The sequence below is a fragment of the Acomys russatus genome, chromosome 21, assembly GCF_903995435.1.
Source record: "Acomys russatus chromosome 21, mAcoRus1.1, whole genome shotgun sequence".
Lineage (NCBI taxonomy): Eukaryota > Metazoa > Chordata > Mammalia > Rodentia > Muridae > Acomys > Acomys russatus.
This window is the reverse complement of record NC_067157.1, coordinates 51,064,214-51,092,156: the sequence shown is the minus strand read 5'-3', so window position 1 is coordinate 51,092,156 and position 27,943 is coordinate 51,064,214. Positions and strand designations below refer to the sequence as shown.

The 27,943-nt window shown below is 47.8% G+C and overlaps 1 protein-coding gene across 3 annotated transcripts in view; it reads right to left on the bottom strand.

Moving 5' to 3' along the window:
- Positions 1-869: 869 nt before the first annotated feature.
- Positions 870-27,943, bottom strand: part of Zdhhc14 (zinc finger DHHC-type palmitoyltransferase 14) — a 244,616-nt gene continuing 217,542 nt past the window's right edge. For 2 of the 3 annotated variants that reach the window (XM_051164543.1, XM_051164545.1), the window contains 3 exons: positions 27,440-27,549; positions 20,709-20,811; positions 870-1,968 (listed from right to left, as the gene is read on the bottom strand). In XM_051164543.1, coding sequence (XP_051020500.1) covers positions 1,567-1,968; positions 20,709-20,811; positions 27,440-27,549 — 615 coding nt within the window. In that variant the 3' untranslated portion in view covers positions 870-1,566. The remainder of the gene's footprint in view (positions 1,969-20,708; positions 20,812-27,439; positions 27,550-27,943) is intronic. The other variant, XM_051164544.1, reaches the window with a different exon arrangement.

Sequence of the window (27,943 nt, the reverse complement as noted above, 5' to 3'; positions counted from 1 at the left end):
TAGCTCACAGGTGGAACATTTGACTGTGTGTAGGGTTGTGTAAGAAAAGTTCTATCTTAAGTTACAAATAGTAGGTCTATAAGACTATATATATGTAAATTATATATAAATTATATATATAATATATTATATATAAATCTGCATATATAAATCTCCAAGTTTTATACTGCCGTGGGGCATAAATGTGAAGGTGCCTCAAAGATGTCACAAGAAAGACATCTGCAGCTGTTTTCAGCAAGACCATTGCATGATCTGAATAGAACTGGTTTCATCCTGAGGAAAACTGTATCTTCTATTAATGAGAAATCTACCTTGCCCTCAGATGATCATGAGGTGCTCTGTGGATTTGGCGTTGGATGAGGCACTGGGAAAGAAGGCTGGAGAGCACTGGCGAGTCTCTTGTAGCTTGCTTCCACATAGTCTGGCTCCCTAAAATGTCAGCTCCCTTCCAGGTGACAGATGGAGTGACATGGCTACTTGTTTCCATCTTCATGCTTGTTATGCTTAGAGCGTGATCTCAGATCCAGTAGGGAGCCAGTGTTCCCTCATGAGGACCACGAGGTACGCCTTTGAGGTTCTGCAGCACCTCAGCATCACATAGAGCTGAGAAGACAACACCTCTTCTCCTGGGTACCCCTCCCTCCACCTACTGCACATAATGGACACATGGGTGGCTGTAAGTGCAGAGCAAGCCCTGATAAGCCCATATTAAAAGCAGACCAGGAAGGTGGCTGTCAAGGGCTGGGGACTATTGGCAAGCTCAGCTCCCACCAAAGAAACCATCCTGTAACCATGACCCAAAGATCTGAGCTTTGGCTGCTCCGAGATAATGCAAACAAAAACAGGTGAATGCATGCAAGCAGTTAAGGACAACCATGTACAGATCAAGAAAATAACAGAGGAGTCACTTTATTGGCTGTCCACAGAAAGTTCATTACACAGGAGGCAGGATTGCCACATGGTGTCCCAATACAACACTCCACCTAAGCATTGACAGAAGGTAAAACGTCTGTCCAGGGCAGGAGAGACAGACCCCAGTAGCCCTCTGCAGCAGGGGATGTCCATCCGCATACAGCTAAGTCCAGTAAGTCACACAGGATGGTATTGTCCATTGGGCTCAGTCTGTCGCACTGGAAAGTTTCACAAGATTAAAAAGAAGGAAAAACAGAGAAAGCAGCGTTTCTTCTGGAATACCACCACTGTAACACAGACTGTAGTGTGGCATGCAAACCCATGTCTGGTCGGCTTTTCCCTTTGGGATTTTTGTTTTGTTTTAATGAACAAGTGGAAAGGCGGGTCGATTTCAATTAGTAGCTTAACAGTAAGTGCAGTTTCAATCTGGCCGCCCCGCATAGGAAACCTTCCTCGTGTCTGTCCCAATAGCAGCCGACAGAGGGCGCAGCATCCACGCAGCCTCTTTCATTTCCAGGCTCCTTCCTTGAGCGACTTCCCTCCTCTGGCCCACTCTGCAGATTCCAAACATTAACGTCGTCCACTTGACTCTGTCCATTTCTTTTTGCTTTTGTTTTAGTCTGTCATCTGTGGTCCCAGGGCTGGCCACGCAGGTCACACGGAGCTGAGCTTTACCAAGCCCCGCACAGAGTCTTCGTGCAGGGAGTCCTGGCTGGCCAGGCCCAGTATGTGCATAGTACGGCTGTGTGCCAGGGGGCTGCCTGCCCCCAGCATCCTTGGCGGTGAGGGCGCCTCGTCTGGGGTCAGAAACTGGTGGCCCCCGTGCTCGTCCTTCAGGGGCGTAATGTCTGAGAGTGTGGCCTCCGTGGCAAGGTTGGGCATGGAGGAGGGTGGTGTGGGCTGGCCCAGTGTCAGGCTAGCACAAGGGGTGCCCAGGCCCGCCTTCCCAGGCATATGCAGCTCTTCGCTGGTGAGGCTGGGCTCGCTCTGAAGCAGGGGAGTAGCTGCGGCCTGCAAAACGAATTTGGTGCTCTGAATGCACTGGTCTTGGTCACACTGGAGAACAGCAGCAGGGGCCAGCAAAGAAGAGAAGGCAGAGAGAAAAGGAGAGGGTGGCACAGGGGAGGGTGGGTGTGGGAGAAGAGAAACCGTTAGTGACTTGTCAGTAAGGCAGAGGCAAGGCGCAGACATCAGGCGAGACTCTCGCACGTGACACATACCAACTTGAGCGGCAGATTGAAGTGCTCTGATGAGCAGGTACCCAGTATCAGCTGATACCTCTATGGCCTTCATCCCAAACTTAGAGGGTGCCATTTCAAAACAATGCCAGGAAAGGGTCACGGGGTTTCCCACTCACAGCAGTAGAGACCTCTGCTTATTGTAGGTTGAGAATTTTTGTTTTTGTGTACATGTTTGTACGGGATGTGCATGCAAGTGTGTGTGTGTTGCACTCACGTGTGGAGGTTGAGAGTCCACTATTTACACACTATTTATATGTCATAGTGTAAACATTGGTGAACATATTGATAAATAATTCGCTTCACGTGGCTTAGTGTTCCCTGATTTTCAAAAAAGATTTATTTATTTTATGTCTATTAATACTCAATCTGCATGTACACCTGCAGCCCAGAAGAGGGCATCAGATGTCATTATAGATGGTTGTGAACCACCATGTGGTTGCTGGGAATTGAACTCAGGACCTCTGGAAGAGCAGTGAGTGCTCTTAACCGCTTGAGCCATCTCTTCAGACCCATATTCCTTGCTTTTTAAGTTACTACAGGACTACATACTAATAGCCCTGTTGCTGTCAATAGGCCCAACTGGATGTGCCACTCATTACCAACAGCCCAGAGGCAGCACACATTGCCTTAATCAGGACAGTGAGAGGAACCGCCTGAGCTGGCTGATCTCTGTTTCCTTCCCTGTGGTGTGTGCACCCTTCCCAGAGCATCCTTCCTCAAGCTCCCCCACTCTGTTCATGGGCATACATTAGAAGGCTGAGGATCCAAGGAGTTGGTAGGTTATTAGACGTTTAAAGCCCTTGGCTTCAGGCTAGAGCCAAACTCAAATGGAGCGCCAGTCGCCAGTCGGGGAGAGCCTTGGCGGGGTGGGGAATTCTGTTTCATCCAGCCAATGGAGATGGAGAGGGGAGGGCTGGGGAGAGTGAGGAGGAGGTGGAGTGGGGAGGCCTTGAAAAGTAACTGGTCACTAGTATATCCATTTCCCAGTCTCCCAAATCATTTTCTCTCACACTGGGGGTGGGAGCGGGGGGGAAATAAGAGAAGCACTCTGCTCTCTCAGGGCAGCTGGGCTCTGGGCTCCTTGGTTGGGATTTGCTGTGTGGCTGTCAGGCTATCAGGCTGCATACTCAGTGGCCAGGCACCACCCTCAGCTTTGCACAGAACGTGACCTTGGCCCTGACAGGCAGCCTCATTGATCAAACAACCGCTTCTAGGATACCAGGGTCAGAGAGATGCTGCTTTGTAATACTGTCCTGTGTCAATCACCATTTAAGGTTCTTGCTGGCAGAGACACCCCAGCTTCTGAAAACTGGGCACAGCCCGACAGGCGCCCGCAAATGAACCCGGAGCATAGTTAGGTCAGAGGGCTCCGGCCGGCAACTCAGTGCCTTTTTCTGGTTGACAGATTCTTGCTGTCAATATGTCAGATTCTTTAGCCTATTATGTGGAACCAGAACACTTGCTCATGCCTGCACCATCCCCCCATCTCTGAGGAAGGAGCAGACTGCTCGTCTCTGTCGACCTGAAGAAAATCCTTCATATTGGAGATTGGCAGATTCTGAGGGACCAGCCCACGTCTTCTGACTGGCTTCCGCAGGCTCTCAGAAAAAGATGTGAGGAGCTTAGAGCTTGGAGGGATTTGTCCTAACAAAGCTTTATCTTTCTCTGTCCCCCTTTCTTATCTCACTACCTCTTTCTCTCTGCTGCTCCCTCTCTTTTGTCTGGCCTTCTACTTTGATTTTTGTCTAGAAGTAAAGCCAGGCTGGCCTCCAGCTCTCACTCTCAGCCTCCTGAGTGCTTGGGACCACAGCTGGCTTTCCCACTATTTCAAGTTACCCCATCATTTGCCCCTTTCCTCTTCCCCAGTCATTTTCTCCACCTGAGCCTGGCAGCAGCAGAGCTTATGGGTAGCCACTAGAACCTTCTTCAAGCATGTGGCTGCCCATGAGGGCGTTAGTGTGTCTTCTGAGATGTGTAGTTACAAACATCACTTTGCTGACGTAAACAGCTAGCTCATGCCTGGAGGTGGGGTAGCAGGAAGCCGAGAAAGGTGAAGCTCCAGGTTCCTCCCTTGCTGGCACCGCTCCCTTCTGAGGGCTCACTCTCTGAATATGTGTTTTTCTTTTTCTCACAGAAGCCCCCCTGGAGCAACGCAGCCCCCATTCCTGTGTCCTCTCCTGCAATTCACCCTTTGGTGTTTCACCACTCAGACTCAGGCCTTGCCAAAAAACGGTGCAAACATAGCGTCGCTGGCTAGAACTCTTGAAACTGCTTTATAGATTATCGTGGTTAACACTTGGTGTCATCTGGCCTGTGGAAAGGCTCCACTGATAAATGTTTGTTGTGCAAACACTAGGACCTGAGTGTAATTTCCAAAACCCATGTTAAGAGAGAGAGAGAGAGAGAGAGAGAGAGAGAGAGAGAGAGAGAGAGAGAGAGAGAGAAAGCCAAACACGGCAGCACCTATCTGCAAACCCAATGCTGAGAGGCAGGGGTAGGTGGATCCTCAGGGCTCCCTGGCCACCAGCCCAGACTACTCGGTGAGTTCCAGACCAGTGAACAGCATTGGCAGAGCAATACCCAAGGTTGACCTCTGGTCTCCGCATTCACCTCTGACCCGGCCCTACCTTACGCTCACACCTGCATCCACATGGACACGTGGAAATGTGCACATCACACAAAGTCACTTAGAAGTTTTCCCAGGCATTTATTTCAACCCCGACTTCTGCATATTTACACGGCTTAAAGGATGGGTAGACATAGTGTGACCTCTCTGGTTGTAGGACCTGTGTTCAGATGCCTCATCAGCCTCCTCGGTCCTCTCCTGGGTTCATGCGGTCCCAGGGAGCATAGGTTTCAGTCTATGCACCTAAGGCTGGAGAAACCCTACCACCCCGTGTCTCTGAAACCTTCTGACTCATTCGAATGGACTTCTGTTTAGAAGGCCAGCCCCATCTAGGGGCACACAGGGCCAGTTCTGCCCACAGGGTACTGCTTATGTCAGTGTTGTATGGATCAGAATCGGGGACAGGGTGGGCTCTCGCCAGTTTCTAAGAAGCGATCACACAAAGGCTCTGTGCCCTGGAGTTTATAATTTCCATACTGTAAATATATAAGTAGTGCCCACAGTGACCATCTCCATAGAAAAATGGAATCAAATGAACCAGGGCTATGCAGGGCTGTAATTGTATCACACACACACATACACACACACACACACACACACACACACACACACACATTTTTTCACGTCAGAGTTTTTCTATGTTTATCATACTGTTCAAATTCTACAAGTGATGATCAGATGAACTGTCCTGGCCGTGAATCCTGTTAGAGAACATTATGGGTTGGAAAATGGCCAGTGTTTTTGGGGTTACTATGGAAACGCCCAATAAAAATACACTATATATCCTTGTGTACTTGTTTGACCTTTACTTCTAAGTTCTATTTCCTCTTGTTGATTACAAAAGTTTTTTAAAGTTACATTTACTTATTTATTTAGTGTGTGTGTGTGTGTGTGTGTGCGCGCGCGCACACGCGTGCATGCGCGCATGCGCACGCATGTGCATGTAGAGGTCAGAGGATAACCCTATGGATTTTGGGGCTCCAACTTGGCTGCAAGTGGCTTTAACCATCAAGTTGTCTTGCAGCTCCCAGCCTTCTTAATGTTTATATTTAATTTTCTTTCTCTCTGTTCCTACAAATTATTATTTTTTTCTGTTTTGGTTTTTCGGGCCAGGCTTTTCTGTGTAGCCTTCGCTGACCAGGCTGACCTAGACCAGGCTGACAGAGATCTGCCTGCCTCTGCCTCCTGAGGGGATTACAGGTGTGCGCCACTGCACCCAGCTCAAATTCTATTTCTTTTCGCTTCATATTTTCCCTTTGGTAAATTTCTTTCCTACTTACACTTCTTGTTTTCTCTTTTTCTTCTCATCTACCATTTTACCTTTCTTTTTTCTCACCTTGAGCCTTTTCCTTTCTCCCTGCCTTACTACTTTTTCACTTAAGGACTTTTTTACTTCCACCAGTAGAGGGCGCTAACACCACTTTCCTGTTTCTCTGAATTTGGCGGCTGTGCGTCTAAGATATACTTGAATTTATCTAACTCGTTACATAATCTTAAGAGGAAAAAGTTAAGCACACACACGTGAGCACACACACACACACACACACACACACACACACACACACACACACACACACACACACACACACACACACACACACACACACACAATCCATAAGTAAATAAATGTAGAACAAAGAGAAAACTTAAAAAAAAAACCCACAAAAATTCAAAGCATCAGAGATATCCTCTAGTTTAGTTTCTGCAGATTTCAGGGTAAAACTTGGGACAGATTTTATTCTAGTCTGGCTGATGTCTTATCTGAAGGTCGACATTTCTGAAAAGCTAAGAATTTCCTAGGCAGTCTGTGTACACATTTACAATGGCTTAGATTCCTCTTAGCTTTTGCTCCAATTCTGTCAAAAGGGCTCAAGCTGGACAGGGCTTATTTCTGCTCAGTTCAAAAGCTCTGTCCCAGGCCTCATGGGTACAGTACTATAGTCAGAAGGCCACCATGCCATCTGGAGTCCACCTGAAATGCAGACTCGGGTTCGGGTGAGTGATGTGGCCTTTTCAGGTTCTGTGTGGGGCTCAGGCTTGCCTCCTCTGGCTTGTTTGATACTGTGTTAAGGGCAGTGTGAGTTCCCCATTACTCCCTCAGCAAGTCAATTGAAAAAGAACAAAGATTTACTGTGGCTCACAGTTTCAGCCATTGGTCACATGACCCTGTGGCTTTGGGCCTACAGAGATACAGTATGCTATGGTGCGGACACAGCAACAGAGAGAAGGCATATTCCCTCACACAGGAAAAGGGGCTGGGTTCCCTCGTTCCCTGTCAAGGGCACACTCTCAATGATCTTTCTCCAACCAGGCCCTTCCTCTTTAAAATTCCGCCAGCTCCCAAGAGGTGGGGCCCAGGCTTTGAGCATTTCAGACCTAAAGTCTATCAGGGACAATATCAAATATTAATTAGCACTAAATTATTAAAAAAAAACCCACCCAGATATGCATTGTGTCATCTTTTACTTCTAACAAACAATCTCAATGGAGTCTGTAGCCACAGCTTCCAAACATAAGCACTCCGTTTCTGATGCTATCCAGAGCGTCAGTATTTACCAACCCAATACTCTCTCCATTCTTCCTGACCTGGATGGTAGCTGGGTGGTGCCACTGTGCACAAACACACTGTGACAGGAAGGACAATGGTGCCTCGCAGGATGACACTATGAGAAGGAAGGCAGGCTGAAGATGTGGGGGCCTCAGCTAGCACTGGGGTAATCTGCACTGAACTGCAGCGTGGCTCCTCTGAACTTCACCAGAGTTCAGGCGACACAGCTGTGCCTGCAATTACCTGTATCCCTTCACGCCGCAGAGCCTTGCTCCCGAAATTCCCTATCTTTCTGAATCAGAGTATTAACGTGCTCATCCGAGGCTTTCAAGCCCACGGTGTCTACTCCCTAAAACACTGCCCATTTCTCTAGGTGCCCTTTTCCCACTACAGAGGAGGTGCTTTCTCCATCAGGATCCAGGTTCTAAAATAAACTATGGGAACGAATTTGACTAAAGATCTCTCTCTTTCCATCGTTTTCTTCCCTAAGAGGCTTGCTTCTTCTTTAAGACTACAGGCACCGGAAACAGTTTTGGTTTTGGTGACCACAGTGATTTGAATGTGGCACGTCCTCCAGAGCCAAGTGTGTTTGAACACTTGGTTTCTGGCTGGTGGCAATGCTTGGGGACACTGTGGAACCTTTTGGAAGTAGAGCCTAGTTGGAAGACATACACCTCTGGGGGCAGGCTTTGAGAGTTTAAGGCCTCTCTCTACTTCCGGTTTGCTCTCTTAGCTTCCTGCTCTGGTTTCCTGCTGCTGCATCTCTTCCACCATTATGGATTCTCCCTTAGGAAACTTCCTTCTGTAAGTTGCTTTTGGTATTTTATCACTGCAGCAGAAGAGTGTGATGCAGAGATGGTATCTTATGTCAAGTTCAGCACCTACTCTCCCAGTGAAGACATGTCTCTGGGCATGTGGGGGCATTTGCTGTCTCATGTCCTCTCCTCATAGAGATAAGGCTTTTACTCCCAGGAATGATGGGTGACAGGGTTCAAAAATGACCAGAACAACAGATGCCTGTGGTGTCAAGTGGTATCAAGTGGCGAAAGTAAACTATGTCTGATGGTAAATTCTGAGGAAGAGAAACACCCAGGGTAAGTTCCATGAACAAACATATTTCGTAAAGGTAGCATTTGGCCACAGCATGGCACCTCTGCTGAGTGGGGGAAAAAATAAGGTCAGATAGAAGGATGCTAGTGGCTGGATCTGTAACGTCAAGACACTGGAGGATGCTGGGTAGGGAGGGGACACAGGGAGTCTCCCATAACTCTGTAGCACAGGGCTGTGATTCTGTCAGGACCCACACATCAATAGCTACAATGAGGTTGAATAGGAACGTTATAGGTTGAGACAGATAGTGTAGGTTCGGCCTCATCAACATGTCCCATCACTATCTGGGCATCCAGCTAAGAGTAAGAACTGAGTCCCTAAGGTAAGGCTCTCGCCCAATGCTAGCAAGGCTGAAACCTCAACTCTGACAAGATCCTCACAGCAGACAGCTTTGGATGGCCCGAGAAGCCCTGTGGACTTTCCCCCAGCCCCGCACTAATGAAACACAATCTGAGCCTGTAGAAGTCCAAGGTGATTAACTAGCAGCTGAGATGCTAGCTGAAACGGAGTGTTCATTCTTCAAAGGAAAAATCACACCTAAAGCTGACACTGGGCCATCTGAAGCATCCATTGTTCAATAAAGCATCGATGGGGACACAAAGGAATGGGTGAATGTGACAGAACTGGAGGAAAATTACAGAAGTTAAAAAGCACAATGACTGAATTCCCTGGACAAGCTTAGACTGGAGACGGTGAAAGAAAAGTGAACATCAAGAACGATCCAGTCTAAAGAACTGAGAGAATTTACAGAAACATGCTCAGGGCCATGGAGACCTGTCCCCTGGACCAATATGGAATGGTCCTTCAATACATATATGTATAATTGGAGGTCCTAGGAGAAACAGAACAGGACTCATGCAGAAAAAATAATGAAAGCCGTACCACAAGCAGCAGCATAGAAGGATCAGTTTGGACCAGCCCAGTGGTCCACCTGACATGTGCCCACGCAGGCAAACTCCATGTAGGAAATCTCCACTACTCTAGCAAATAGTTTGTGAACTGGGGGATCATGTAGAAAGCAAACGGTTAATTATATTTTCTAACACTGACATTTGTAGCAGAGCAGAAACTGACAGCATGTGATAATATATTAATCATATCTTTGGTTGCTAAGACAAAATACCTGATAAAAGAAACCTAAGGAAGGAAGGGTTTACTCCATCTCACAGTGGGCAGGGGATGGGCCATCATGCCAGGGTGGGCAGTGTGGGCACGGTGTGCCTGCCATGAGGTGGCAGAGAAGGAATATTGGTGATGCTGGGCTAGCTTCTGCCTTTCGATGCAGTTCAGGGCCCAAGCCCAGAGAATAGTTCTGTTCTCCTTCAGCATGGGTCTTCTTCAGTTGACCTCATTCAGGGACACCTCCCCCTGCAACCCCTCAGGCTGCTGCTCTTCCCCAAAACACCTCGAGGTAGCCGGGTTAGGAAGAGTACTTTTCCTCCCCTCTGACCCACTTTCCTGGTAAGTGAAGACTTTCATGGGACGTACCCCTTGGGCTAGCGTCTAGATATAAGTGAGTATATACCATTTGATTCTTTCTGCTTCTGGGTGAACTCACTCATTATGATCATTTCTAGTTCAATCCATTTGTCCACAAATTTCAGGAATTCCTTGTTCTTAATAGCTGAGTAGTATTCCATAGTGTAAATGCACCACAGTTTCTTTATCCATTCTTCTACCGAGGGACACTTAGGCTGTTTCCATGTTCTGGCTATTATGAATAAGGCTGCTATGAACATGGTTGAGCATATGTCCCTGTTGTGTGGTGGAGCATTTTCTGGGAATATTCCAAGGAGTGGAATAGCTGGGTCTTGAGGAAGTCCTATTCCCATTTTTCTGAGAAAGCGCTAGATAGATTTCCAAAGTGGTTGTACAAGTTTGCATTCCCATCAACAGTGAAAGAGTGTTCCTCTTTTTCCACATCCGTGGTAGCATGTGATATCACTTGAATTTTTGATCTTAGCCATTCTGATGGCTGTAAGATGGAGAGAAGCATTGGAGAATGGGGAAATAGAAGGATCCAGAAGGTCCTAGAAACCTGCAAGAGGAACATTATGATGGGCAGATCTGGGCCCAGGGGTCCTGCTCAAACTATGGCACCAGCCAAGGACAATATGGGCAGTAAACTTCGAACCCCTACCTAGATCTAGCCAATGGACAGGACATTCTCCACAGTTGAGTGGAGAGTGGAGACTGACTTTTACATGAACTCTGGTGCCCCATTTTTGACCACATCCCCTTGATGGGGAGTCCTGGTGGCACTCAGAGGAAGGATAGCAGGCTACCAAGAAGAGACTTGATACCCTATGAGCATATACAGGGGAAGGAGGTCCCCTTAGTCACAGATATAGGGGAGGGGAGCAGAGGGAAAGCAGGAGGGAGGGAGGAATGGGAGGATACAAGGGATGGGATAACAATTGAGATGTAATATGAATAAATTAATAAAATATTATAAAAAAGAAGAGCTTTTCATAGTCAGTCTGTTTAGGGAGAAACCTCGGCTCAGCCCCCTGGTTAGCTGTGCCACATACTTACCACTAAGGAATTTGTCTCTTCAATGGGACAATTAACATGCTCACTTGGTCTCATTAACACCTCACCTTTAAGAAGATTAAATGAGATGCAAATGCATGCAAAGGATTGAGTACAGTGTCAGACACACAGTAATTAGTCTCAACCTCACTCCTTCCCCCCCTCTCAACCAACACTACTGATACCAGTTATTAGGGGCTTGTAGATACCGGGGCTGAAATATTGAACAAACAGCACTGAAACACACTATTACTGTGGTTAGATTACTGGTATTAAAATGGAAAATTCTGTGTATGTATATATGTATGTGCTCACACACATGTGTATAGGTGTATGTGTTTGTGTGTAGTTGTATATGCCAGTGCTGAAGGCAGAGGCAGACACTGGGGGGTCCTGCTCTGTCACTCCTTGCCTTGCTTCCTTGAGACAAGGTCTCACTGAAACTGGAAATAGGCTAGTGGCCAGCAGGCCTTAGCAACCCTGCTGTTTCCACCACACAGTGCCAAGGTGCCTGGCATGCCTGACTTTTAACATAGCTGCTGGGATCTGATCTCAGGTTCTCATGAGTTTGCAGGGCAAGTGCTCTTATTCACCGAGCCATCTTCCTAGCCCTCCCAGTTGAGACATGATCTTGTGGAGCCCAAGCTAATGGACTTGCTATGCCGCTGAGGATGACCTTGAACTTCTAATCCTCCTGCCTCCATTTCCCAAGTGATCCTGCCTCCATTTCCCAAGTGATAAAATTGGATGCACGGGCCACCATACCTATCCTGCAATTCTTTTTTTTTTTTTTAAATCTAAGTAGAATATTAATTCATTTGAAATTCACATATCCCTGAAATTTGACTTAAATTCCCCTTAGGGTATTAATGACTGGAAGTGAATTCTCCCCTCACAGTAGGTTTTCATAGTGGGAGGGAATATGAGGATGATGGCTGTGGGAACTGGAAGACTACAAAGAAAATCATACACACATCAGCCTTCCATGTTTCTTCACTGGGGTGCAACATAGCATAGAGTCTAGAGTAGGGACTCAGGCCAAAGTGCGTTTTCCTCAGGCAACTTCCCCTCAGCATACAGAATGCCCTAGATTTCTTAATCTGTAAAATGGAGGAAATGTTAGTGCCAATCTCCCGGGGTTTGTGGAGGTCACAGGAGTTGTCCCTGGCACAGCCCATAATGGTAGACACGTGATGCAGGTAGGCTGCGTGAAAAGAGGTGAGTGGGTGAGAGTGCAGCTAAGTGGCAGTCTTGTCACATAGCTATGTGCACTGGCCTCAGTCTGGTTACCCTGGTACTCATAGCACAGGATAATGGAAACCATGCTGATATGTTCTAGGGGCTTGGATGGTGTGTTGTCTGTCTGCTTGTTTTATCAATTTGATATAGCCAGGGCCATCTGGGAAGAGGAAATGTCAATAGAGAAAATGCCCTCCTCAGGTTGGTTTGTAGGCAAGTCTGCGGGGGGGGGGGGGGGGCGTTTTCTTGATTAATGATGTAGGAGGCCCAGCCCACTGTGGGTGGTGCCATCCCCTGGGCAGGTGGTCCAGAGCTGTAGAAGAAAGCAGGCGGAGCAAGGCAGTCAGAGGGATCCCTCCATGGCGTCTACTTTAGTTCCTCCCTCAGTTCCCAGCTTCCCTCAGATACGTAAGCCAAACAAACCCTTTCCTCCCTAAGGTGCATTTTGGTCTTTTATCACATCGATAGGATGCAAAATGAAGACAGACAGACAGTAAGCAGGCTGCAGAATGGAGCGATGACAGCATGGTGACACGAGAAGGGACCAAGGCAGCATCTGCACTGGAAGGGACCCTGAAAGATGCTCGTCATTGAGTACCCAGTCCTCCCCACCCTGGAGGGTGAGGACTCCCATCGGCCACAAGCTTGGGCACTGGGCATTTTCCTCTTTGATCAAGGAGGCCTGGAACCCCAAGCCCACCATGAAGACCTAGTTCTGGGTTCACACAGACCGGCCTTATCTAAAGACTTGCTAACATTCTCGCCAGTGGAGAGGACTCTTGTGACCAAAAAGACAGCTTCAGGCACAGAGCCACCCTGGGATCCTCTGAGCAGAGGCACCTTGCTGAGGTCAAAAGGACATGGGGCTCCCAGTGAGCTAGACCTTCAGATCTGTCTGTGTGTGAGCCATTTAGCTCACGTGCAGGGATGATTTCCTTGCAGTCATACGCATGCTCAGAAGTTCTTAGGAAATAAGCAAAAGCTCCATATAAATAATTTATTAGATGTGATTAATTTTTTATGAATGCTAAATTTCATGATTAATAAAGTGGGCATGTTCACGGACTCATAGAAAGCAGACATTTGCTAATTTTGATTTTGACGTTCTCATATTTTAGAACTTGCATATTTTTTCCAAGTCTTTTTTTTTTTTTTCATCCTGGAAAGTGCATAGGCACCTATTCCTAGCTTCCAGTGGATTAAAAGCTCTCTTGGCCCACGGTCTAATTTGATCTTATCACAGCCATTACTTCAAGGAGCCACACTGCCAGGTACTGCCACAGAGAAGACTTCTGTCTAGCTCCTGGTCTCAGGTTCAGGGTGGGTGGGTGGAGCTTTTGCTTACAGCTATGGCTAAAAGTAGAGAATAGAAGAATGGAAAAAGAGGGCAGTAGCTGATGGATATATGATGACCTCTGCCCCTCCTCTCCCCCTCCCCGCCGCCATCAATGAGTGAACCCCTGGGAGGGGCTGGTTCACCTCTGCTGAAGCTTAGTAAGTACCTAATATGGGCTTTTAATAAGTACCTACTATGTGCCTACTATAAAATGATGGAAAGATGAAGTCGACAGGCTCTCTGCCAATCCTAAGTTGTGTGTGTGTGTGTGTGTGTGGGGGGGGGGGTGTATATAATCACCATTTTCCTGTTTTACAGCTTCAGAGCTGATGAGTCTTGGGGTATAGTGACTTGTCTAAGACACGCCCCCCCCCCAAAGTCCCAGAGCTCTGAGCTGGTTCTCGGATCCCACACCCTGCCACACCGAGAACACATGCCTGCCTGTCAGCAGAGCTTTCCCTTTGATTGTCTTTGAGAATCATTCTAGTTTGCTGCCCTTTCTAGCATCCATCCGCTTAGACCAAGAAACATGACTGGCTTAGTGGAGGCAGAGTTGGGGAAGGTGGGACAATAGAACAAATGCAGATTCCAAACACCTGCTAGTGTGCAAGGTAAGATCAGATTAGCAGCGCAGAGAAAGCCGTGCGTGAGTCTTACTTTATTTTAAACGCTGCAGTAATGAGCACATCTAGGGTAAACGATATGATTCGCTCACATCTCTACTAATTCAAAGTGAATTGCTGCTAACCACATTTCTTCACGAGCTAGGGGAAACCTTTCCTGAGCTTTCCATCCAGGTACCTGCCACCTGCAGCTATCATAGGCACCCGCATCCCACAAGGCCAAACAAGCTCTCCCTCTCTGCAGCACTTTCTGAGCTTCCACCAGAGAGCTGAGAGGCTGGGGCTCCACAGCCTCCCCTCACGTTCTCCAAGACGCTTCTTGGCTGACTCTACCTCTGCTGTTCTGCCCAGCCTTGGAGTCACCTGGTCTTGTGTAGTGTCTTCTCCGCTCATCCTGGCTCCAATGTCAGCTCCCTCCCCTCTATGCACAGCCAGTGGCCTCCTGTCCTCACTCCAGATGCAAATCTGAAAGTGCTATTTGTTGCATCAAGGCTTTCTAGCACCTCATTGCCCCATGTCATCGAGAGAACAGAATCTAAGCTGGTTAAAAGGTACTAAGGCCCTTTGCTCACTTCCTCTCCAACCTGCTCCTTCTTCGATTCCCACCATGCCCTAAGACCATCTCTCTGCTCTGTAATCTCAGTATCTATAATAGTCCTTGCAAACCCACCAGTGTCACCCAACGTATGCAGCTACTCTGTTTGGGCATCCCTCTTACTACAGTCTGAATGTCAATGTGTGGGAACTGGTCCCCAGGATTCCACTACTGGGAAGTGATGGGAATTTTAGGGTTAGAAGCATAGTGGGACATCTTTAGGTCACTGGGGGGTGTTCTGGAAGGGGACCATGAGATCCCAGCCTCTTCCCTTTTGCTTCTCCACTGTGAAGTGAGCAGCAGGCTCAGCCCTATGCTCTTTACCATTACTCCCAGGCCCCATTGCCAGAGACCTAAAAGCAGAATGCCCATAGACAAAAGACTGGAGCCTTTAAAACCATGAGCCAAGACAAACCTTTTTTTCTCTACAGGTTAATGATCTCGGATATTTTGTTATAGTGATGAAACTCTGACAAATACCTCCTCATCTTGGTGTCTAATTTTCTGTCATCTGTTTTTTAATATTTAGCTCACATGTCTGCTCCTCTAGGAAGTGTTTCCTGAAACCTTAGTGCTCCCATTTTTTGAGGTCCTCCACCATCCACTGGTGCTTGATTTATCCTAGCACATTTTGTTTAACTCCCCAACATATTAAAATGTTTTCAAGGGAAAAGATTTTTTTCTTTGTTTCAGAACAGAACAAGTTTCACATTGTGAATTAGGATACAAGATTTTTCAAAATTGATTGTGAGTGCTGACTATATAAAATAAATACACAAAAGGGAAATGACGGGTGTCTTGGTAAACACCTGGGCCAGCTACTCTTAGTGACAGAGCTGTTGCCAAAGAACAAAGGGCAGATGGCTGCTGTCTCGGGCTGTGTTAGACACCAGACAACTTGGGAGCTGTTAGTGTCTGCTGGCCATGCCCTGCAGGTCCCGTTGGGCCGTGTGTGCGTGTGTGTGTGTGTGTGTGTGTGTGAGAGAGAGAGAGAGAGAGAGAGAGAGAGAGAGAGAGATGGTTGTAGTGGGATGTTTGTTATAGGCAGTCTAAGGAAGTCAAAGGAAAGAAATCTAATAGTGCCAAAGAATTAATTCTGTTGTCACTCTTGAAATACCATAGCTAATTCTCCCATACCTTGGTAGCTCTAGGAAGTTGCTGGATGTGTACATTTGATGCTGACGCTAGTCCATGGGATAGAAAGCAAAGCAAACAGTAGAGGACACATGACCCTGGTGGAGTCTCTTGGCTGGAGGTTCCTGCTCTCTGCTAGGAGAGCTATATATCTTTTATAAAATAAAAAAATAAGATAAACAAATACCAAAATCAGGGCTGGGAAGATAGCTCAATGAGTAAGGCACTTCCCATCTGAGTGTGAGGACGTAAGTTGGCCATGGTGGTGCGTGTCTGAAAGCAGGACCAAGATGGAAGGCAGAGATAGGATAATCACCAGAAGAGGACGGGCCAGCTGGCCTGGCGTGCACAGCTGGCCTGGCGTGCACAGCTGGCCTGGCGTGCAAAACAGTGAACAATAAGACCCACAATCTCAAACAAGATGGAGCCTATGAACTGAGGCCTCTCCTGATGTTTACATGTGTGCTGTGGCATGTGGGCACATGTGAACACACATAAACAAACACACATTCTCTCACATAGAGAGATTAAAACAAAGACGCCCCTCCCCCCCAAAAAATCCCAACCTGCCTCTCAGGTTGTGTTTTTTAAAAGTGACTTAAAGTTAATATTTTATTCATTAGTGTGTGTAGGTATGTGCATGCCACAGCATGTGTATGGAGGTCAGAGGAGAACCTGGCAGAGCTGGTTTTCTCTTTGTAGCTTTATGTGTGTTCTGGGGATCAAGTTCAGGGTGCCAGGCTTGTATTGGATGGAAAGTGACTTTGCCCACCGAGCCATCTGACCGTAGCCCCCCACCGTGTGCTTTTTAGTTGCTCTGAATCTTTATCTGCATCTCTTTCCTTCCACATTTACAAAGTATTGTAATTTTCTACTCGTTTTTGACATGTTCAGCCCTCCAGTCACCTCATCTTTCAACTCTTTTCAGAATAGACTAGTACTGATGTAAGACAGATGGTCAGCAGCAGTGGGTGAGACACGCACATCTCTGCAAAGACACCCACGGCTGATACTGACCAAGACAGAGAAACTCAGAACAGACTCATTTAGGCACAGAGCAAATAACTGTCTATGAAGGGAAACTCAAGGCTAGAAGCCTCACTGTGAACTCCCCATATCGTCGAAAAAGATGACATCCATTTTCAGAACTTACTCAGAGAAAGACTAGAGGACACATTTCTGAAGGCCAGCATCACCTAGATACGAATACCAAAAGTGTTACAGAAAAAGGAAACTACAGACCAAATCTCTCAACAGAGACATTAACTGCCACAACAGAATACCAGCAAAGTAAAACCCAGCAACATAAAAAGATACTTTCACATCATGACCAAGTGAGACAAATGAAGAGAGAAATACAGTGTGACCTTCAGGGGAGCATGGCTTGTTAGACCAGCCTTCAGAATGGCCTCATCTCCAGAAAGTATGAACACACTTAGTTTGGGAATTATGGGCCATGATGGGTTGGAGGAGGAAAATCTGAGAGCATGGCCCACCCTCTTCTAGGTGGGGCTATGGGGTGTGCGATCTGGGGGAACTTGCCCAGAGCAAAAGTAAGGTCCAGCTGTGTCCAAACCCTGGAAAATCTCACCTTGAGACCAGCAAGAATAAGGATTGCTCCCTGTCTGTCCTGGGCCTGCATGCCCTGGTGCACATAGCCCCACCCTTAAGGTAGTCACATAGTCTAGTGGCCAGGTTTCAGGTAAAACTTCATATTTCCCTATAAGGGCAAGTCCAGTGAACACCTGGAATTCCTCTCCATGCAAATGAAGCACTTCCAGCACCTCAGCCCCAGCCAATGATGTACACTCACCCTGAAAACCCCTACCCACTTCCCCAAGGTGTATATAGCCTTTATGTCCCCCAATAAGGGGGAGCTATTTCACTGAAAACCATCTCAGAGAAGGCTTTCTCTCCCCCGCCCTTTCCCCCGTTCGTTCGCTTCTGGACTGAGTTCCTTCTGACCCACCCACCTGGCTCAGCTCTACTCCTTCAAGTCCAGCTTTGGTGTGCAAAGGGGCCTGGACACCCGGAGGGCAGAAGTGAACCCTGGCCGGCATGGGGCTATCCTATGTGTTGGGACTGTGGTGGTCAAAGTTCAGACTGCTCAGAGCTTCAAGGGGCTTTGGCTACAGGAAGCCACAGCTCTTCTTTTGAAGAAGCATGCCGAGGACCAGATGTGGAGTATGAGCTGCTAATGGTTAGGGGCCTAACTGGGAGGAAGCCGGCTCTCACACTCATCACTCACGCTCTCTCTTGCCCACCTGTTCAAAAGGCTGTAACTGCGCCGGATCCTGCCACCTGTGAACCTCAGGCAGGGCACAGTATGAGCGGATCCTTACATGGTACTTGCCTTGTGTCAGGCAAGATTTAAATGCTCTCCACTACCCCCCGTTTTATCTTCATAGAAGCCCTACCAGATAAATACATTAATATTCCCATTTTTATGGATTAAAAACAGGGCCAGGGCCAGGCTGTGAAATCTGCCAAGCTCATTTAACTGGTAAAGGGTGGCAGTTTGGTCTCTGCAACTATTTCTCCCTTCCTCCTTCTGTCCCCTTTGTTCCTCTTCAAGGCACCTGAGGGCGGTCTTCCACGCCACTTATGGTTAGCACCCTGGCCTCCCAGAGCCTGCTGCTGGCTGACACTACAGCACCCCCATGTGGTAGAGAAGCCTCTGTAGCGCTCCTATGACAGACTGAAGTGCTTTGGTTCAGGGACCGCCATAGGGTTCCGTGCTATTAAGGGTTGACTGTGAAATTCAGGTCCCAGACCCATGGGTTGTGCACTTGGTCCATGGCTGGTGGTGGGAGGTTCTGGGGCCTTTAGGAGGAGAAAGCAGGTCATTTGGGTGTTTGTACATAAAGGTGTCTCTTTCCTACCCCTTCTCACTCATCACCCCACCCTCTCTGCTTTCCGTTCCCTAGGAAGTGAAGAACGCGCTCTATACACGCCTTTGCCACCATTACATCCCCACCACACATCTGGCACCGTCAGGACCTGCCTAAGCGCAAGGTGCCAGGTCACCGTCAGCGGAACCATCTGAATCCCGAGCCCAGATAAACATCTCTTTCCTGAAATTGTTCTCTTCAGCTGTTTCGGTCGATACAATATAAAAGCAAGCAATCCATGTCCCACTACTGAGTCCAGAGTGGCTCAGGGCACCTTTAAGATAGCCTTCATTTAGTTTTTAAATCTAGGGACTACGCGGAGCATTCTGGGCTCGGTTGCTAGCAGAGTCTCATGGAGACGAAGGCTAGGCTGCTGTTGTCTGTAAGGACACTGCCATCTGATGACAGTTCCTAACGCTGCCTCCATGGACTTGCTTCTGTGTTGTGATGATCGCCAACACCTTGAATGTGAGGGACTGAGCATTATAAACAAACCTTCTAGGCTTTGAGTTGAGCGCTCAGTGCACGGCGGGAACCTTGGGAAGGTGATGGGCGAATGAGTGGGAGTATGCACATATCAGCATGTGGACCAGTCATGTGCAATTGGACAAGGGTGGAAGTTCTGGTATACTCCCTTTACAGCTAAAAAAAAATTTTTTTTGAGTGATAATTTCCCACTGTTAGTTTAGAATTAAGTGAGATCGTTAAGTGTTTTAGACATCCGTTGCCTAATAAATTGAATACCCTCCCTTTTGTGAGCATAAATTCTACTCTGTGCTTGCTTTCCCTCTGAGAAAATATGGTAAGAGCCCTTCAGGGGTTCTTGTGTGGACACTTGTGGATGCTCGTGGAGAAGAGTGGCAAGGACTTGCATTACGCCCATATTGCTTTTAAGGGGACCCGTTAGCTACCGAAGCAACCGAACACAACCGAGAAACTACAGCTAGCAAACGGTGAGCCCAAGCATCCTTGGGCAGGGGCATGGGGCCATGAGTGACCATGGAATGGGATGATTTTCTGGCTCCAGGTCTTAGAGACAGTCTGCTGCCAACCTTCACCTCACAGCTCTCTATGTTTACCAGCAAGATTTTCCCAAGTCTACCTTCAAGCCAGTTCCTCTAGGTGACATGGAAACCCCATGTAGGAGACTTGACTGTATAAACAGCCAATAGCAGACTGGGTAGGGACATGAATGGGGAGCCATTGCCTTCCAAATACCTTAGGAGGTTCAGGCTCTGAGGGTCAGGGCCAATAAGCTATGGTTGCAGATGCTCATGGGAAGACAGTTCCTGCCCTTCCCCCACCCCACCTCTAGTGTGCATACTGCATGCATACTCAAGAGGTGTGCAGGCAGTCTGGTTTACACTATAAAGGAGCCCCTGACCCAAGGATTGCATAGAGGGGCTGCAGGCAGGTCTAAGACTCAGGGCGGAAGTACGGAGAAGTGTGGTGCTGTCCACTGCCCACTTATAGAAGCAGGGCACATTATTATAGTAGCAGCACACACTGGACAAGGAGAAACCCAAGACATGGACACCATCAAGAAGGTCTAGCCATGGTGGTAAGGTAGACCCTGTCTTTAACAGCTCTCTGATTTTGTAGAAAGGGCTTCCTTTAATGTGACATATACTATTGGAACAAGGAGATGGTGTGTGTGTGTGTGTGTGTGTGTGTGTGTGTGTGTGTGTGTGTGTGTGTGTGTCTTAAGCCAGCCAGACTAGATGGCAGGGTCCCTCCCTGAATACTATCCAACTTGGTCATGTCATTTCCTCCATTGTTAGCATGTCAGCCACATGGATGTTTCAGATGTCCTGTCTACTAAGGCATTTTTTTTTCTCCAGATATATGTTATTGGGTTAGAGGGCATATCAGAAGAGAAGGCATCACAGGGAACAGTGGCCCTGATGCAGGCAGTCCCTACCATGTCACTCTGCGACTGCGTGGCCCCGTACATGGTGATCCCATTTGATGGTGGTGCTGGCTGTGGCGTGTCGGGCTGGATGTAGCCTCTTCTGTCGATTAGGCTGCAGAGGAACAAACAGAGGAAGGAGAGAGTGAGGAAAAGACTCAAAGAAGATAGTAACATGATTTAAACATCTAGCCCTGGGATCCCTCCATGATGGATAATCTTGATCTAGAATCATCTGGGAGATAAGCCTCTGGGCATGTCTATTGGGGGATTTGTCTTGATTAGGTTAATTGAGGTTAATTCTCCCACTGTGGGCGGCACCATTCCCTAGGCTGTAAAGGAGAAAGTGAACTGAGCGTGAGCATTCACTGTTCTGTTTCCTGTGTATATACTGTGGTGAGCTGTGTTGAGCTCCTCCTGTCAGGAAGTACCCTTGAGCTCTGAGCCAAAACAAACCATTCCTGCATTAAGTTGTTTTTATTAGGGTGCTTTATCACAGAAACAGGAAAAGAGATGAAAACAGGCTCTTTCTGTGATGGGCTCACCTTGATATCTCAGAATATTCCATATGTGTCCTTACTTAGGGGTGCTGAGATTCAAACCTGTGTATGCTAGACAGATGCTCTAATACTGTGGTATATCCCCACTTGTCACTTCCACTTTTAAAGAGGCCCCATGGCACTGGTTGCTCCACTTTTCAGTCTAAATGTTTGTCACCTACTACAGACCCCGGTGGCTTCCTCTTAGTCACTTCCCACTCTCTCCAGCTTCAGTCCCACGTCACCTTACCACACTAATTCAGAAATGTGTTCCGGGTGTCCTCACCACCCTAGTGCACTGCAGGAGGCCAGAACAGGCCACACCTGCACGCACTCTGCTTTGCTCCATGACTCTGTATTTATTTTCAAACCATCCCCACCAAAGCCACATTCTCTCCCACTCCTCTGTCCACTGACATTGACCTTGAAGAGGAAGACACTGGCTGAGTTGTGCCAGTCTCCCAACCTGTGAATGTGACCTTCTCTGTAGCCCACGGTTACTTTGCAAAGGCTCATGGGAAGATGGGTTTCTAAGCAACCGTGAAGGGTCTCAGCCCACGGTGACTGGTGTCCTTAAAGAGGAGAAGACAGATGGCAGTACCATGTGGAGAAACAGACACAGGAAGTAGACCATGGAACACAGACACACATGCTAGAACACAGAAGCTACATTTCAAGGATTTCTAGCCACCACCAGAGGCTGGCAGGAGCAAGGATGGACTTCCTCCTTTGAGTACTTAGAGGGAGCATGGCTTGATTGCTGGTGCCTTCCTTTCAGACTTCTAGTCTCAGGCTGTGAGAACTGTGTGTAATTTTAGGCCCTCCCCCATTATGGCACTTTGTTAGAGCACCTGCAGGAAGTACTGCACAGGCAGCATCCGGGGACTTAGCTTCAGAGAAGGCCTGAACAGGGTGCCTGGCTACAGGTTATATCTGACCATGTGGAGAACAGCTCCACCTGGACCAGGGAACTTGCAATAGGAGGTTCATACATGGGCACTGGATGATGGACTACAAGCTGTTAAGATGAAATAAACCCTTTTCTCTGTGCGTTGCTTTTGGTCATGGCGTTCTGTCACAGCAATAGGCACCCCAACTAAGACGGGCCCCCTCATACCTTACCCATTTCCTCAGTCTCTTGCTCGCTCTTCCCCAGCCCCATCCTGCACATTAGCGCTCTTGGCTTCTCTTGATTAGCTAGACTACCCCCATCATCATAGGGCCCCATGCACGCCGCCTCTTCTGTCTATCAAAACTCTCTCTCTTCCCTGAATGGCTTCCTTCGAACTCCTACTCATTTGTAGACGAGATCAAAATGTCACTGTAGACTACCCGTCCCTGGCCATGTGGCATACAAGATGGCACCTCTCCTTTGAGTACGCCACGCCAAGCATAGCACTTACCCATCACATTACTCAGTGGTGTCCAGATGGATTCCTTACTCTCTACTCCAAGTTTAAGCCATGGATCTGGCCATTCCTCTGTCAGACTTGTATGATAGCCCCCATTCCCCTGAGGCCACTCCCAGTATCCCCCTCTACTTATGATGACAGTGTGCAGGAATCATGATGTGAGGGCTTTTGTGCTTCCTGTCAGGGCACAAAGACACACCTCACAAACACACTGGGGTACATTTTATAACATATGAGAGGCAACTCAAGCCAAGTCTGAGGTGGGTGGCCCTGATTGGCAGGATGGCCTGATAGGAAGGTCCTGCTGTGTGAGGGTAGAACAGAGATGAACACCTCACACACAGAAAGAAGAGCTTAGTCATTTCTCTGTGGACTCATCAGAGTTTGCAAGTTGACTCAATGGGGGTGGGGTGTAAGGAGGTGGAGGTCATTCTAGCCAGCATCTCGGGTCCCCACAAGTAAAATGAAACACAGCTCAGTGTGCCAATCTCAGAACCTGCGGCTAACCTCTAACCAGGGATTTTCGGGTCCCTGTTACCAACCTAGAGCATCCTTTGGCTTCTCTCTGCTCATCATCATGAGCCTCCTGCTCCTTCTCTGGACCTCAGATGGTTTCTTGACTGGAGCTAGTTCAAGGCTCGCTACCTGACCAAGTAAACGCCGAGACAGTACATCTCACTTTACCTTTCTGCAAGCAATTCAGGCAGTGCTATGGGGAGGACCGTTCTTGAGAAGTGTCCCTTCCGAAGGACTTGGATCTTAAGAACTGTGGCCCCAGGCCAGACAAAACACTGCCTTAAGTTAGGGTCACTGTTGCTGTGACGAAACACCATGACCAAAGCAACCTGATGGGACATCATCCAAGGAGGTCAGGATAGGAACTCAAACAGGACAGGACCTGCAGACAGGAGCTGATGCAGAGTCCATAGAGGGTGCTACTTACTGGCTTACTCCCCATGGCTCGCTCAGCCTGCTTTCTTATAGAACCCAGGACCACCAGCCCAGGAATAGCTCCACTCCAATGATCTGGGCCCTTCCCCAGTCATTAAAAAAAAAAAAAAAAGCCCTACAGGCTTGTCTATAGCCAGATCTTAAGAGTGAGGCTCCCTCCTCTCTGATGACTCTAGCTATGTGAAGCTGACATAAAACTAACCGGTACAACTGACCGCTTGTCAACTTGACACATAAATGCATCAGTTTTCAATTAGAACCTTTCCTTTCTCATTTATCCTCAAGATGACATAATAATATTAATATCACAATATCAAACGTAAGTAACTTTAAAGGCCCCACAGCCCTTACAAATTCAAACACATTAAAACCAGCCTCTTAAAAAAAAAAAAAAAAAAAAAAAACGAAACCAAACCTCTAATTTCTTTAAAAATACAAAATCTCTTTTAAAAGCTCAAAGTCTTTCAGCTGTGGCCTCTTGTAGAAATAAAAATTAAATAAAATACCTTCTCACTTCAAGAGGGAAGAACCACGGCACAGTTACAGTCTGAGCAAAGCAGAACCAGACTCCAACTGCATAAATAATTCAATGTCCAGTGTCTGGGATTCACTCATAATCTTTGGGCTCCTCCAAGGGCCGTGGGTCAGTTCTCCAGCTCCGCCCTCTGCAGCACACGCAGCCTGTCTCCTGGGCTCCAGCTGGCTCCACTCCACGGCTGCTGCTGTTTCTGGTGGTCACATCCCATGGTCCTGGCATCTCCAAAATGCTGGGGTCTTCTGCTGCAGCTGGGCTGCACTTTGACCAATGGCCTCTCACAGGCTCCCTTCATGGTGCCAAGACTCAACTTCTCTTCATGATCCCTCTCAATCCTGGGGCTTCAACTGCTGCCGAGGCTGCACCTTCACCCAATGGCCTCTCCTGGCTTCTCACAGTGCCAAGCCTCAGCTGTTCTTCATGCCCCCTTCATACCTCCAAAACCAGTACCACCTGGGTGACTCTTACTTTGGCTGCCAGTGGATGAGGTACAACCTTGTCTCCCTCTGGAACGGAGCTTGTGTGTGCTGGCTCTGAGGAAACACTTCTCAGACGACTTCACCCCAGGGATGCTGTCTTTTCTTATACTTTTGGTTGTGAGCCTAGCCTTTAATGGCTGAGCTCTCTCTCTCTCTCCAGCCCTGGTCTTTTCTTAATCATTGCTGATTCCCCAGTTCCAGCTGCCCAGCTCTGAGATCCCAGCAAAACAAAGGCTGCATTTCAGTAGTTCTGCTTTCTTGTTAATCACAGCTGGTTCTTCAGCCCCAGCCAACCAGAACCACAGGATCTTAATTCAAAACATCAAATGGCCCTGGCTGAGTCTTTCAGCTTCCTCTGCAATTTCACAAGCGAGGCCTCCATCGGCTGTAGTGCCCTCAACATCCCCGTCTTCCAAGCTCCTACAGAGTAGCTCGTCAAGCACTAAACTCTCAATGGTCCTTCTTGCAATAAAATTCCAAAGTCCTTCCACAGTCCTCCCTAACAACGCAGTCAGGTCTATCACAGCAGTAGACCTGGTACCGACCTGTCTTAGTTTGGGTTACCATTTGCTGTGATAAAACACCATGGCCAAAGAAACTCAGGGAAGGAAAGTGTTTATTGTGTTTATGCTTCCACATCACTGTTCATCATCAAAAGAAGTCAGGACAGGAACTCAAACAGCGCAGCATCCCAGAGGCAGGAGCGGATGCAGAGGCCGCGGAGAGTGCTGCTTACTGCCTTGCACCCCATGGCTTGCTCAGCATGCTTTGCTATAGAACCCCGGACCACCAGTCCAGGATGGCACCATCCACCATGGACTGGCCCTCCTCTGTCAATCACTAATTAAGAAAATGCCCCACAGGCTTGCCTACAGCCTGATCTCATGGAGGCATTTTCTTAGATGAGGCTCTCTCCTCTCATGACTTTTGGTTGTGTCAAGCTGACATAAAACTGGCTGGTAGAAACACCAAGTCAGTGTAGGTGTAAGGGGAGGCCATTTTGGCCAGGACAAGTTTTGCTTTGTGAGTACACAAAGTGGGGCCACATGTAAATTCAAGACCTAGGAACAGGAAAGAAGAGAAGTGGGCAGAATGCAGGAGTTTTCTGGCTTTTGTTTGTTTTGTTTTGTTTCTCCTGGACTTGAGTGTGTTTTCTGGTTAAGGGAAGGATGGTTTGGGTCTTTGTTCTGCTCCTCCAGTGCCTCTCCATGGCCTACCCTAGGCCCAGGAACACGCTCCTCACAGAAGACAATCTAAGATGGTGGGAAATGCATAGCTTTCCAAGAGATTTCCTAACCGAAGGATCCCCAAGAAGGCGACCTGCAGGGGCATCTGGAGCTCTTCACGAGGGGCTGGTACCCACCAGACAGGCCTGACCCTCATCTCTCAGGCAATCCCTTTCTCTGGTGTTGTTTGTCCCCATCTGTCTGCACCCTAAGATGAGCCCTTAGGGAGTAGACAGGGTTCCCCCAGAGGCCTCCAGTTCAAGAGGAGAAAGTCATACTGCACTCCTAGCACTCCTCAGTGAGGTTGGGAGAGGACCTGCATCTACTTACCCAGTGTTTGCACCATGACATGAGCACAGCTGCTTGGCTCTGTGTCTGAAGGGCCTTGGACACACATCAGGGCCATCTACTCCCATGCCACTAACCTTAGTATCTAAGAGGGTTATCTGAGGCTGACAGTAGCATGAAGTGTGCAGCCCACAAACACACATCAGTGAGATCTATACCCATGAGGGGACCCCCCTCTTGACTATGTGGCCACCTTGGTAGCTTCTCTTTGTTTTACACATTTGAGACTGGATGGAGGAGGTTCGATGAATCAGTTAGAAACTCACTCAGGCACTTGCTGTGGATACCTGCTCAATCAGCATTTGTAGATGACAGATTAGTTTTTAAGAAACATGCTACTCTGGCATAATGCACAATGATTCGAATTTGGCTATAATTTGAACATGTACGGTTCTGATGTGGAAATACATGCTCTGGTTCCAATGTCAGATGGCCCAGTTGGTCAGCATTTGCTAGCTGTGCAGTCTTGGGCACGTTATTTAAGTTCTGTGCCTCAGTTTACTTATCCATAAAACAGAAAATAATGGTATCCACCTCATTGGCATGGAATGTACATGTTAAAAGTTGATACATACAAAGCACTTAGGAGGCTAACACACACACACACACACAGAGAGAGAGAGAGAGAGAGAGAGAGAGAGAGAGAGAGAGAGAGAGAGAGAGAGAGAGAGAGAGAGAGAGAGAGAGAGAGAGACTGAGACAGAGAGAGACCGAGACAGAGAGAGAGAGAGACAGAGAGAGAATGAGGATGCCAGTGACCACTGAGAGTAATACCATCTTCAGTATCACCCCTGCACTACCTACTCCATTTTTGTTAAATTTCCCTTGGGACGATGTGAGCACCGTAGCCGGCATCTCAGACTTTAGCATTTACTCCTAAACGGTTTCTAGTTGTTTCCTACACACAGCTCTGGCACCTTACTATGCTAATGACAGGTTCCAGTTCACCCCAGAAGTTCAGTGTCCATCAGTAATGGGCAAGGTCAAAGGCTTCTGCCTTCCTGTTCTGAAATATAGGAAATTGTCTTTCCATTCGGACACAAACTCAGTTCAAGGCCAAGAAGAAGTGAAACACGATCAAATTGCCATTGAGTGTATCTAAGTGGGTATGGGGGATTGGGGGAGGGATCTGTGGGTGTGGTCAGCTCCACTGGGTGGGGGGGGCCAGGCATCTGTCTCTCAGCTGTGTAGACACAGAGGAGGTATCTGCTTCCCTTAAATCTGAGACAAGTCTACTGCTCTCTGCCTCTTACCTGGGAGAGATGGGCCCACATAGGGCGACACAGCAATTTGTGAAGATGTTTCCATAGCTGTAGGGATTGTAATTTTCTTTACCTCTTTTATTGGACCAAGATCCTTTGATCTGAAAGGAAAGGAGCATCAATAACACATGATGTCTGGAGTACCAATGCCAGTGTTTTGACAAACTGGACCCAGAGATGCCTTTGAAAGATGCAAGTAAGGACTGGGATCCAGTAAGGCCAGTGGGAGAATACCTGCCTAGCACATGTCAGACTCTGGTTCCATTGTTAGCACTACAAACAGTCTTTACTGGGAGAAACTGAGGCACTTTTCTAAGGAAAACAAGCACTTATAGGAAATGTTAGAAATACCTCAAACAGTAGCTTAGATTTGGGAGACAGTGACATTCCTCGGGTACAGAAATCCTTGTTTGAGATAATAACAAGGCACTAAAAGTTCCTCTACTGGAAACCAGTGGGCACTCAGCTTTTCCTAGTCACATCTTGTACCCTGTC